General features: G+C 37.7%; 1 protein-coding gene across 2 annotated transcripts in view; it reads left to right on the top strand.

The window, feature by feature from the left end:
* cntn3a.1 (contactin 3a, tandem duplicate 1) overlaps positions 1 to 13,303 on the top strand; it is an 87,360-nt gene that overhangs the window by 69,917 nt on the left and 4,140 nt on the right. For both annotated transcript variants that reach the window (XM_055049389.1, XM_055049388.1), the window contains exons 13-21: positions 2,750 to 2,925; positions 5,364 to 5,481; positions 6,175 to 6,333; positions 6,528 to 6,677; positions 8,148 to 8,218; positions 10,293 to 10,527; positions 10,844 to 10,959; positions 11,173 to 11,359; positions 12,408 to 12,520. In XM_055049389.1, the coding sequence (XP_054905364.1) occupies positions 2,750 to 2,925; positions 5,364 to 5,481; positions 6,175 to 6,333; positions 6,528 to 6,677; positions 8,148 to 8,218; positions 10,293 to 10,527; positions 10,844 to 10,959; positions 11,173 to 11,359; positions 12,408 to 12,520 (1,325 nt within the window). The remainder of the gene's footprint in view (positions 1 to 2,749; positions 2,926 to 5,363; positions 5,482 to 6,174; positions 6,334 to 6,527; positions 6,678 to 8,147; positions 8,219 to 10,292; positions 10,528 to 10,843; positions 10,960 to 11,172; positions 11,360 to 12,407; positions 12,521 to 13,303) is intronic.

Here is a 13,303-nt window from a genome sequence, read left to right as displayed (position 1 = left end):
TCAAAGAAACTGATTTCCACTTTCCGTAACTAAATGTGTGATTTCCAGTTAACGTAAACAGCTGTGTACTTGACACTGTTGTCTATGGGGATTTAATTCTTAATGTCAGAGTATTATGTAAAGTTACTTCCTGATCTTTTCATATATTTATTGTCATACTTAATACAAATATTGCCATGCACCAATGTCCAATACAAAAGCTATAGTTAGGTATTTGGATATTATTATTATTAGCCTACTTTAGTGTTACTTAAGTTGTTCTTATTTTGAGATCTATGGTTGTCTCTAATCTCTAGATGATAGCTCTTCTCAGGGGTCCTTAAAAAGACTCTTATAAACACTCAAACTAGGTCTATTTTTTGAACAATGTCTTTTCTTATCTGTTTCCCTGTTTAGAGTCTAAAAATGAGTAGGTCTTTGTGACATGCTCTGCAGTAGCCTTTGGCATCAGTCCACTGGTTCCTTTTGAATGCAGCAGCTCTGGGGCCTTGATAAAGTAAATGGGGGCTAGGAAGCTTTTCATAGATCGCTGTGATTTTCAGGGTGTTTTAGTCGGCTATTGTTGAACAGCTGATTGGTACATTGAGGTGATGATAAAAGCCGGTCAGACAGATAGGCCAAAACTATTTTTTTTTTTGTCATATTCTGTAGATTCAAAGAACTCTTGCTGTTAAGAGTACTTCAGAGAAGTATTGAACTTTTTCACGTCTTGTAACTTCAATTAACCTTTTTGAAACTGAACGTGATAGACCAACACAAAGTAGCACGTTGTGAAGAGAAAGGGAAATCCTAGTAGATTTAAGCAGCTCTGCTCTGGCTGCATGCTTAAGGTGGTTGTCTTGTCAGACGCTGAATGTCGTCTCTGTAAGGATTGCCAAAGCTCAGATAAGGTGACAAACCTACTAGTGTGATGGAATCTGGAGAAAGAGCAATTTTCTTTTGACTGGAAATGACATTGAGGAACTTGTCACTTTGCAATTATTACTCAAAGAAAGTAAAACAGAGGCCACTTATTGTTAGTGGCCTCTGGAAGTAAGACACAAGGCTCTTTACCTTCTCTCCCTCCTGCAATGTTTAATTCATAACTGTTTCTCAAAGTAGCTCATAGTCTTGCTTGATTTGTTTAAGATTTCAGTCTATTAAAATCAAATACTGCAGTAGAAAGAATTTTCTAGACTTTTCTAAAGAGCAGAATCAACACCTCTGGTCTATTAAAATGCCTTTTAGTGGTTCATTTTAACATATTTTCTGGATTAGGGGTTCAAACAGGAGCTCTGTTTTACTATTTTATTTTGCACACTACATGCACAGTAGGTTTGCTGTAACAGAGAAAAACATAATATATATCTATACTGATGGACAAATGATGCATAAATCTACTTGGTATAGTAAACGTCTGAAAAATATAAAATAATTTTAAAATGGTCTAATATTTACTATATATATGGTCCCCTTTTTGTACCAGAAATATTTTGATAAATCGTTGATTAGCACAAATAAAACCCGATTCGAACTAGATAGCTTGACTCTTTCTGTTTGACATGTTTTTATCACCACTTTTTTCTCTTTTAGTTTTATAATGCCAGTGTGGTTGATGGAACAACTGTGCAGCAAGTAAAATAAAATCAGTCAAATACGGGAAGTCTACTGAGCGAAAGAATAGAAGTCACTGTTTTACTCTTCTACAATAACTTGTCCTCCTTGTAAAAGTGCCCAAATTAAAATGGTCAAATAATAAAAGCAAGCGTGTTTAATATGTAATCATTCAAATCAAAAATGCTGAAGAGCTGATTAGCAAATGAGGAGCAGGTGGCTGATTATAAACAGGATGCAGCTTTTGAAGGAAGGCAAGTAACCAAGCTGAGGAAAAAGGAGCGGTTTATAAACAAATGTGGACTACCTAAATAAAGCAAAGCACAACCAAACTCTTAAAGATCATGACACAACATTACTTTACAGCACACCACAGCTTTCAGCATAACAGCAGTCATTCATTGCACAAGTTTTGCTCCTGTCATTTTTGCCGCATGCGCCAAACTTTCTCGAGGCTCACCTGGAATAAAATGTAGAGGGCAGTTACTTTTCCTTGGGAGCTGTGAAATAAACAAGTCAGCCTGTTTTGACAGAGCTGAATATAGATCTTTACCTCTTCTGACATGTTGCATTGCTAGGCTGTCCATTAGATGCTTATGACATGCCTGCAGAATTCACAAAGGACAGGTGTGTAGGCCCCTCTGGGTGGGACCAATTCTCTGCACAGCACTACTGCTGAATGAGACATCCAGCCGAGACAACCAAAGATTATGTTGACGGGCACCATAGAGAGAAGGAAATTACGGTGCTTTTTGTCACACACAAACCGAGCCAAATTACAGACTGAATGATGATCTATTACAAAGTAGCTGGAGGTTTCTTTTGTTTCTAGATGCTTTATGTTTTCTTTTTGTTTTGTTTTTTTAGCACCCTGCTTTTGTGTATATCGATGAAACAGATGCAAATGGAGGTCACTGTCAGACCCAAAAGGGATTTGTTTTCTTTTGTTAACGTCTCACATCGGAGTAGATCAAAAGATGAGATTTGTTTTTGTAATTATTCACCAGAGTTTGGGAGAAGACAAAATCACAGTTTTGCTCAACATGGTAGCTAGTTGGTCAGTGTACAGGAGGTTATTCAGACTGAAAAAGAAAAAAATAAAAGCCTACTATGTTATCAATGATTTATGTCCTGCAAATGTTTTCTGTATTTTTAGAAGCGACCACAATCACGAGTCCAGCAGGGCACCTGGATGTGACCGTTGGAGAGAGCATTGTGCTGCCCTGCCAGGTTTCACACGATCCGACTCTAGATCTGAAGTTCACCTGGTTCTTCAATGAGCAGGTCATCCACTTTGGAAGTCAAGGGGCCTATTTTGAAAAAGTCGGTGGGGTAAGATTATGTGTGCATTTTTGCATTCTCTCGTTTGAGTGTCTACCCTGTAGCTCATGAGGAAAATACAAACTACGTCTACCTGGACGGTGGACAATTTCACTTTGCGCTGTCGTATCTGCCAACTCAAGGTTTTAACAGTAGATCCTTCAAGTCCTGTAAGTCGAAGTCTCGCTGAAAGAGTCCTTAGCCATAAATGGCTGTAAGCCCTTACTAGTCTGATCCTATGCAGAATTATCTGCAGCAAACTTTTTACGTTTGCAGCAACATTAACTTCTTCAGATATTTCAGCTACAGTAGCTCTTTGGTTAGATCGGACCATAAGGGCCAGCCTTCAATCCCAACAGGACTCGGCAAACCTTTTTAACCCATGGCCCTTCAAGACATTCACTCCCCTTTTCCTTCATCAGACCTCATTTTATAGATAAGAACAACTACACAGACCTCCCACTAGCAGCTGCAGAAATAACCAGTGTGATGCATGATCTGTGTATAAATACCTTAGACAGCTGCTTAAACATATGCTCACAGTTTTGTTTCAAAATCCATCTGAAGGATGGATTTATGTTCTACTGAGCTGAACATGGCTTTTCATTAGAATGAAATAAATAAAGCTCACTTTGTCCTTATATTTTCTATTTGACTGCTGGCACATATACAAACACTTTTTGAGTCTAATACAATTATTTCAAAGTCCTTGGCTGAAAACTTTTATATATTCAAAACATATTTTTGATCTTTACACATAGTTTATATAATGCAACTGTTTTTTAGGTTGGACGAGATTTTTCAGGCAGCTAAAAGAAAACGCTGCAGCTGGTTAGTTTTCATTTTTAATTTCAAAATGTAAATGATCCAAGATTGATTAAGAGGATTGATCCTGGTTTTATTTAATAGTTCTTTTATATAATAAAGAAGTCTTGTTTACTCAGTTTGTGAAGTACAGTCACCTCCTTCATTAGTGAAAAAGAAAGTTCATAAGACGAAGGTATTTGAGATATTAGCTAAAGATATTTAAAGAATTTTAGCTAAACTTTTCAAACTAAGTCTGTTTGAACGACACCAGGAGTTTTATAAATAGTCTATCTCTGTGTTTTTTATTCAAACTCTATTTTTGTATGCAACTCAGTGCTACAGAGTATCTATGGTGAGTTTATTCCAAGTCAGGCGGCGATCATGACCCAAATATGTTTTTGTCCATGTGCTACTTTCTAGCAGCAAACATCTGGTTGATAAATTTTGACTTTGAGATATTCAAATGATGTAATAAAATGTGAAACGACTATTAATAAGATTGGCAGCAACAAGAGCTTAAAGAGACACCAGGCACAGAGTTAATCTGAGCAACTTTGAAAGAGGTTATACATCTTTTTGCAAGCTCTTTTCTCACTTACGTAAAATACATTTTACTCATGAAAATGTTTTAAAAACAGATACATTAGAATAGGTAGATGTTATCTTTGCTTTATAATCAAACCTTGATTAAGGTGGCTAAACCACTCTCTTCCTCCTCTTCTGTTCATAACATTACCTCCAACCAAAAGGTTTTGCACCATTTTCTGTATATATTTATGTAAATATCAAACTATTTCACTCTTACTATAGCTGCCATTCGAAACAAAGAAAATCATCTCAAAGACTGTCTGATATAATCAGATTTTCTATTTAACATATTTCATGTATTTTATCTTCACCTAAATTTTGCAAAAGCAGATGAGATATGATCAGGATAAGGAGTGACATTTCTCCGTCTTCCTCTCGTTAAAGTTCGACAGACGAATTTAGACTTCTCTTGGACAACTCGCTTCTTTGTTTGATTGTATAAGCTCAGGGCTTCTTTTTATGCTATATATTAAGTTTGTCGAAGTGAAAGATCTGCAACCCGTTCTTTCCTGAGTTTTGTTACTTTAATGATGGCAGGTGTTTTCAGAGTGAAGTATTGGGAGCAACTGTGTTTTTATCTCCATAAAATGTCCCTGATTTTACATCAAAGTAGTTTCCAGTGTCACTTCTCCCTTCACAGTTTCTCACTTCTCGGAGATAAGACATCAACTTTATATGGGCTGTAACTTTAAAGTTCAGAGTTAACCATGTGTTTGGCATTGAGTGGTTTTCTGTAGACTAAAAAGGAGCTAGGTGTATAAAAAGAAACAGAGCTGAAAGAAGCTTTTTAATTCCTCACAAAAAGTTGCCTTTATAAATGAAGATAAAAGCAATAATCGGTTGTTTAATGTCCCTGGATGAGTGCCGTCTCTCTCCCTTTTCCTAATGAAATAAACAGAAGAGGACCAGAAATTGCTTTGACATTTATTCACTTTTGCAACTCCATGAATCGGCCAATTTTTTCTTCTTTTTTGTTTCCTTTATTTTATTTTTTATTTTTTCTTTCCACTGTTTTTACTTACCATGTATTTAATTTCTGACACCTCCATCCACAGCGTTCAGCAGGTGACATCATGATTCGGAACATCCAACTGAGTCATGCTGGGAAATACACCTGTGCAGTTCAGACCAAGGTGGACAGTGTGTCCATTGCTACAGATGTAGTCGTCAGAGGTAAGGATCCTCCTATACAAAAAAAAAAAAAAGATTTATAACCACCAGTGCAAGCTGACACACTCAGTTGGCTGAGACGAATGGATCATAAAGAATGGAGCTAAAAGCTTTAATATCAGATGTGAACACCCACAACGATTAAAGGCACCCCAAGCAGAGCTGTTTAAAATCCCTTGAAATGCTCCCATCTTTAAGTACTTATCTTAACATAATCTCTCACTCACACACACGCACACATGCATTTCATTTAGTACAATAATTGAATTGAGAGAAGTTCTGCATTCATACGATTGGAGTTTGCAAAGAGAAATCTTGTTTGACAAACATATTTTTAAAAGGCTCTTGATCTGTGAATTGAGAAAGGTTCAGGAAATAGATCGAGTTCCCCTTTTCAGAACCACTTCTTTTTTGATTAATCCAAAAATGTTAAATCTTGATCCTTGTAAATAAATAAATAATATATAACTTTTCCCCATGAAGGCCACCAGAGTTCTTTTTAAAATATTCTGAAGTTTCATTGACTGGCTTTGGATAGGTTTTGCACTTCAGATGTGGGAAATCTTTTGGAGCTGCCACTCTTAATTTCCCTTTCTTCTAATCTGTTTGTTCAAGCAGCTATAAGCATGGCGAACCCACTCTTCTTTGCAGTACACACCTTCTGTGTGAGTGAAGTGTAACTAATCATCCTTACAGGTCCTCCAGGCCCGCCTTTGGATTGTCAGGTCACTGAGATGACGGAGACGACTGCCTCCCTTTCCTGGAGGCCAGGGCTGGACAACCACAGTCCCCTCCTCAGCTACACCATCCAGGCTAGAACACCCTTCTCTCTTGGATGGCAAACCGTCGCCACCGGTAGGCTGATGCAATTGAAGACATTTTCTTTAGGTCTGAGAAATACAGTTTAAATATGCAAATTTTAAAACATTTTCAAAGTGAAGGATGTAGTGATTATTTCTTCACAACACTAATCTTGAAGCGATGAGAATAACACCTTGGAAAACGATGTTTCCCATGTATTGATGAGACCTTCGTTTTATGATTCTCAGTCCTGGAAGCTTTAAAGGGAAAACAGCTCTCGGCCACCGTTACTGACTTGAGTCCCTGGGTGGATTATGAGTTCAGAGTTTTGGCAACCAACAGTGTTGGAACAGGAGAGCCCAGCAAACCCTCAAAGAAGACCCGCACCAAAGAAATGCGTATGAATTGTTTTTTCTCTCCCTGCTGATAAATGTTTACATGACTGATGTCCAGTAAACAACATCAAACAGCCATCAATAGCTAAATATTTGACATAGCCAGAGGAGATTGTATTTATTTTGGAAGAAGAAATAATCAACCAAACACAAGTTTGTTTTGCTTTGTATTCACTTTTAGCTCATAAAAATAATTGGCTCATAAAAATTAAGTTAAAGCAGTTCTGAATCTGTAGTCAGCTGTTTCAAAGACATCAACTATAAAGTTATCACAGGATCTATAAGAGAGCATCTTAACCAAGTAGTGTTCAATGACAAAGAGGCTTTATGACATTAAGTTGTGCATACAGGTTGGTGCAAACTGTCAAAACATTCAAATCCTGTTTCGGTATGTGAATTCCAGGTCACCACATATTAATTAAATTCAGTTCAGTGAATTTAGTTAAACTATGGGTGCTAAGAAGACAAAGAAAACACAGAGTATCAAAGAAAGAACTCAAAAAATAAATGAAAGTAGCAATCTCATTAATACATAAATAAAAGTAAAGACACCTTTAACAGAATAAATACAGAGAAAGCCCACTATAACATAAGCCTATAACTATCACTTTTCTTAAAGTTGGTTTGCATTACAGACAAAACCTGTAAGCTGGTTCCATAAGAGAGGAACCTGATAAATGACTCTGCCTTTAGAAGCTCCAAGAACTCCTAATAAATCTGCAAGTAGGGAGCCAAAGTGCTCTTGGGAATTAGGAAGTAGGAAGATTAATGTAAAGCTCAATTCCACATTTCACAGGTAGTCAAATAGGAAAATAAACCTTGAGAAGTGCTCTGACTTCTTTCACTTTTCATCAACTCTCACTTCAGCACCTTTATAAGAGCTGAAGGCTTTTTATTGAAATTCACAAACACCAAAACACTTCCTGCTTTCACAAATTAAAATCAGTCAGCAAACAGCATGACATGCCGATAAATGTCAAGGACTCAAAAGAAAAAGACGAACACATCCACCCAATCCTGCGTGATTTTGTTCAGGTTCTTGAGTGTTTTCTAGCAATCAGAGAACAAGAGGCAGGGTAAGAAGGAAGTGCACAAATTGTTACATGTTGAAAAGACAAATATAATTGAATTGTGTCTGAGGAAACCTTTTTTGTTTGTTGTGTCCTCAGATTTTATTGGGTATTGTAGCCTATACCTGACAGTGAAATATCATCTTAACAACCAATGTGCCTCAAACGGATGTATCATTAGAAACTTTATTGATTACATAAAAGCACAAAGGCTTTCATGTCACATAAGTGACATAAACATAAAAATAATAACAGAAATAATTAAAATAAGGTTTTGGCTGTGTCAGACAGGTGTTGACGTTTTTTTCAACACCTGTCTGTGTCCAAAAATATTGAAAAACTTCATAATTCCTATATAAACCCCAGAATTTGGCTGAACTTACCAATGTTTTTGACCTCATAGTTCCCAGAGTGACTCCAGCGAGGGTGAATGGAGGCGGTGGAGGACGATCAGAGCTCGTCATCACATGGGAAGTAAGTATCCAAATAAATACCAAATATTACTTATGTTTTTAGCTGCTTCCTGGTAGTTTGATTAGGTTGTACTTGTGCTGTGTTTATGAACATTTTTGTATTATTGAGTTGCTAGACAGAGAATTTGCAAATGAAGTGTAATTGTGTGGTGACTGATGTAAAAGTAATCTTCACTCATGTTTATTTATTTATTTATTTTTTAGCGTATGCCTTTGTATTTGAATTTCAGTTTGAAAGACTAGAGCATGTGAGGAATGCATTTTCAGCTTGACTTGGATTGCTCTGTTTTGATTCTTCTTAGTAGCTCACGCATTTAGTTTTTCCTGTCACTACTCTCTTCAAAGTGCTGTGTTATTCACCAAATGCTGATTTATTCTTCGGGGAGATAATTTGGATCGTTTTAAAAAACACAGAGCTAAAACCTGTGATCCGGTTTGTTGGTTTAGATAATTAGATTAGAGACCAGAAGCCTCATTTTTAGACCACCTTTTTGAACTACACATCAACCTGTTGAGATTTCACCAACCCTGAAGGTGTTCTGTGGTACCAGCAGATCGTTTGTGTGTTGTAGGTTTTAAGTCAGAGCTTCCAGGGAACTGATTTGTTTGTGAAGCACATCAAACATGCGTTTGATCAAATTCAGATCTGGAAAAGTTGGAGGCCAAATTAATACCTTAGACTTGTGATCCCTAAAACAAATCTAAAACCTTGGTTTGATTTGTTGCTGGGAAAATATTCCTGCTTAAGGAGGAATATTGTTTCCAACCTGATGGTTCCAAACTGTGATGTACCTTTCATAACTTTCGATCACAACTATCCTGAACTTTTTTTGCACTTCATCTGTTACACTCCCACCATGTGTCATGAGCTGGTGTTGATCTTGGTTGTCCCACTAGAGCAATTTTAGAGATGCTGTGACACAGCTGTCTTGTCATTACAAGAGCTTTATCAAACTCAAGTCAAATCTTGACCATATTTTCAGGTTTTAAAGCATCTGCTAAAGGACAAAATTTTCACCTAAAATATACCAAATTGCTGGTGATGCAATGAACAGATTGTAAGGATGATTCATTTTGTGTCAGTGGTCATCGTGTTTTGCCCATTTGGTTTATGTAGAATATTGCTTCTGACATCCACATTCAAATGTAGTAAACACCATTCATTTGGGCTGAACAGCAGTACAGTCATTAGCACTGTTGCCTCAAACCAAGAATGTCCCTGAATCAAATCCTTTTCTCTGTGGAGGCTTTCTGTTAATACTTTGGTTTTCTTCAAAAACATGAATGTGAAGTTAAATGCCACTTTAGATTCAGATTCATTTATTTGTATCCCAAATGGGAAAGTACAAAGAATTAAAAGACAAGGTATCAAAGATTGAAAAGATTAAAAAATAAAAAACAAAACATATCAAAAGAACATGAAATACGTTATGGAAAAAGCACAGCAGTGAATTTCATCATTGACTGACAGCTGCCACAAACACCAAATCAGGTGCAAGTCCCTCTACCTTGTCCTGCGTTAAAAAGTGATGTTGCTGTAGGAACAAAAGAGAGCTTGCACCTGTTGCTTTTCATACTTGGAAGACTGAGCCTGATGCCAGAAGACAGAAACTGGAACTCAGCATGTTAAGGACAATTTGTCATTTGGTGTGAATGAGTGTGTGATTGTTTGTTTTCACTGTCCTTTTGAACTTACAAAGTTCTCAGTAGGGACCCAACCTCTTGCCCATTTATCTTTTCAGATTTTGACCAGACTGACCATGCAAAGTTTGGACCATAAAATGAATTTTAAAACCAATGTTTGCTTTTTCAGTAAACCAGAGAATAGATTTTTTTTCCAACCCACACTTTGGCCTCAATCCTAAACATGAGTCAATCTCAAACAAACTGTTTACCGAACTCTTTTAGGTAAATCAGTTCAAGACTGCATTACTTCATATTTAACACTTGGCTGGATTAGCAAAATGTCCCAGAATTTCATTCAACATTACATTTGCAGCTCATATCCATTTCTGTGTATTCCATCATTCAAGCTTGTTTGTAATGAGTCCTGTCTGTCATCTCTGCCTGCTCAGCCGGTTCCTGAGGAGATGCAGGGTGGTCCGGGCTTTGGCTACGTGGTGGCTTTCCGTCCACTTGGGGCTCCGGGCTGGATGCAGGCTGCCGTTACGTCCCCTGATGCTTCAAGATACGTATTTAAAAACGAGACCATCCCTCCCTTCTCCCCTTATCAAGTCAAAGTCGGCGTTTACAACAACAAGGGTGAAGGACCTTTCAGCCCGGTTACAACCATCTACTCAGCAGAAGAAGGTGCGCAAAATAAATCATCTTGTCTTTCAAAACAGTATGAAGTCACCTCTGCAGACAGTCCAAAAGTATATTTACAAATTATTATATTTCCAAATGTTGAAATTGGTATTTCAGTTTTGTATTTCTGCAGCATCAAACCCCCATACTCTTGTAATACTATTTCACTTGTATGTGAAATATAACACCAAAATAAGGGAGGGGTGTTTCTGCACACAGTTTTGATCAAAACCAACTGAGCTGCACTATTGTTTTATAGTCATGCTGAGGTTGTGGGTGTAGAGAATGCATGTAATTCTAAGCATCATGTGTGCCTCAGAACCCAGCAGAGCTCCAGTGAGGCTCAGGGTGAGGAGTGTTTCAGCATCCGAAGTGGAGGTCACCTGGAAGCCGCTGGCATGGAGCAACAGCCGCAGACGCATCCTCGGCTACGAGGTCAGGCCAACAGATGCTCACACAATTCGACACGTAAAGGACGCAGACAGAATTGGCATTATGTTTTTTATTTAAGAATGAGGTGGTCTCCTTGCGTTTCCTGTGTTATTGTTCATTTAAAATCAATTGTTTTACACTTTATGCAACAAGGGCAGGAGTTAAAATAATAGACTCAAACCGAAGAAGTGTAACCCGAGCATCTTTTGTGTTTAGCTGCTGTACTGGGGAGAGAAGGAAAAGCCGGATGCAGCCAGTGTGGTCAGAACAGAGGGGAATAAAACATCAGTACTCATCAGGGATCTGGAGGGCAGCAGTACCTATTACATGTCCCTGCGGGCCTATAACAGTGCCGGAGTGGGTCCACAGAGCAGCATAGTCAATGTCACGACCAAGAAACCACGTAAGGACTCCACTTTAAAGATGCTGTTGGCAAATGGAAATGTCCTTTTGTGTGTTGTATTTTCCTTGTTTCTGTCTTTTTTTGTTGTTTCTTCATTTCACCCTACCTTTAGGGCCACATATTATTGTGCACATATTAGATTGAGGAAAGTGGTCAGCACCAACTGTAGGAAGATTGCGGATCAGTCTTTTTTCTGCATCAGCTGAGGTTTTACTAAATTTGTGTGTTGCAGTTTTTCTAAGGGGGGATTATTAAACAGTTTCATTGAATTTGACTGGTTGCATAGATTTGAATTGATCAGTTTTCTCTAATACACAGAGGGTCAAAATTATGTATGCATTCTAAAATATATCATTGCTTCTCCTAAACCAAAATATTGATAGGGATGTGTGTAGACATTGGAGCCTGTATGTATAATTTTGACCCTGTCTTGAAAAAAATCTATAATAGGTAATTATAATGATTAAAAGTCTATTGAATTTCTTTGTTGTATAATTATCCCGGCACAGGAAAGGAGCAGCTCAAATAAATAATTCAGGACGTAAATTGATATTAACAATCTTCCCCATGATAAGTGAACTACAGCTGAAAAACTCAATGAGAAATTTTTCACCCTCAAAATAGCCGTATTTGCTGTTATCAATATTTTTTTGTGTGCACAGATTTATATGTAAATATCTGTTTCATTAACCATCAATGTGTTTTGTCAATCTGGGGAAAGATGGGGTTTTTTCTTGTCTTTTCTTGTACCTTGAATGCACCTTTCACATACTTTATGCATACTTTATGTAGTGGGTTGCAGTGTACATTACTGTGTCATAAGCATATGCAAATATTTAGGCATGCTCAATAGAACCTTGTGGTGCAGATTGCATGTGACATTTAAATATGTTTAGCTTTATTTGATGTTGGATGTTTGAAAATCTTCCATCCCTTCAAGAATATTTTCCGAGAAGAGATAACCACTGACAGAGTCTTTACAAACTGTTGTCAACCACTTGTTGCTTTCCTTCTTGCACTCATGCCACACTCTGTCGTCCATTTCCAGCTCCCAGTCAAGCCCCAGTTAAAATCATGTGGAACACTTCCAACTCCAAAGTCATTCTGAGGTGGGACCAGGTGCACGCCTTGGAGAACGAGTCCGAAGTCACGGGATACAAGGTGAAAAGTGGAGAGATTCACATTTTGCTGTAAAGAGGCCTAGGAGGAATCACAGTTAAGATGAAGAGTACATAGTGTTATACAGACTTATAGTCTTCATAAGGCTATAAGTCTCCATTTACATAATTTTTAAGACTATTAGCGTATTGTGTAGTTACATTAGCCTGTAAGTGCATTTATGCTCTTTAACTCAGCTGGTAAGCAGCATCACTAGAAAACAACTGTAACAAATCATCATGTAACTCCGTTTAAAGAGAAGGCAAATGTTTTCTAGATTCGTAATATTAACAACAGCTGGTATGTTTAGGTGGTTGTTTTTCCTTTCTAAACACTCCACATGTTGGTAATATGTGATTTTCATTTTTAGCCATGAGTTTTCTCCTTCTTACATCCAAAGAACATTAAACCCTCATGTTAAAGAAATTTTCAGCTGACCTGACAGTATCCTTTAATACCATTGCATACGTTGACCTCACTGGGGCTCAAAAGCAAGGAAACTCAAGAGACTCGAGTGGCATTTCAAAAGGCAACATCTGAACTCATGCAGCAAAAGGTTATGCACAGAAAATTTGCCCTGCACAGGTTAAGCACAGGGAAATACAGCTGTAAATCTTTAGAAAAACAACTGGAGACATTTTTTTTGAATGATTACTAGATGCTTAAAGTCTGGGGATCAACCGCAGTGACAAGTGGGGTTAGAAACGGCAGACATGGGGAGAAGCAGCGGGAGGCAGGGGTTGGCGCGAGGCCAGAGCAGGCAGGAATAGATAAGACCGAGACATA

Source organism: Poeciliopsis prolifica, unplaced genomic scaffold (assembly GCF_027474105.1).
Source record: "Poeciliopsis prolifica strain line A6 unplaced genomic scaffold, Auburn_PproV2 SCAFFOLD029, whole genome shotgun sequence".
NCBI classification, from domain to species: Eukaryota; Metazoa; Chordata; class Actinopteri; order Cyprinodontiformes; family Poeciliidae; genus Poeciliopsis; species Poeciliopsis prolifica.
The sequence above is the reverse complement of the archived record's forward strand: the minus strand, read 5'-3'. Positions and strand labels throughout refer to the sequence as shown.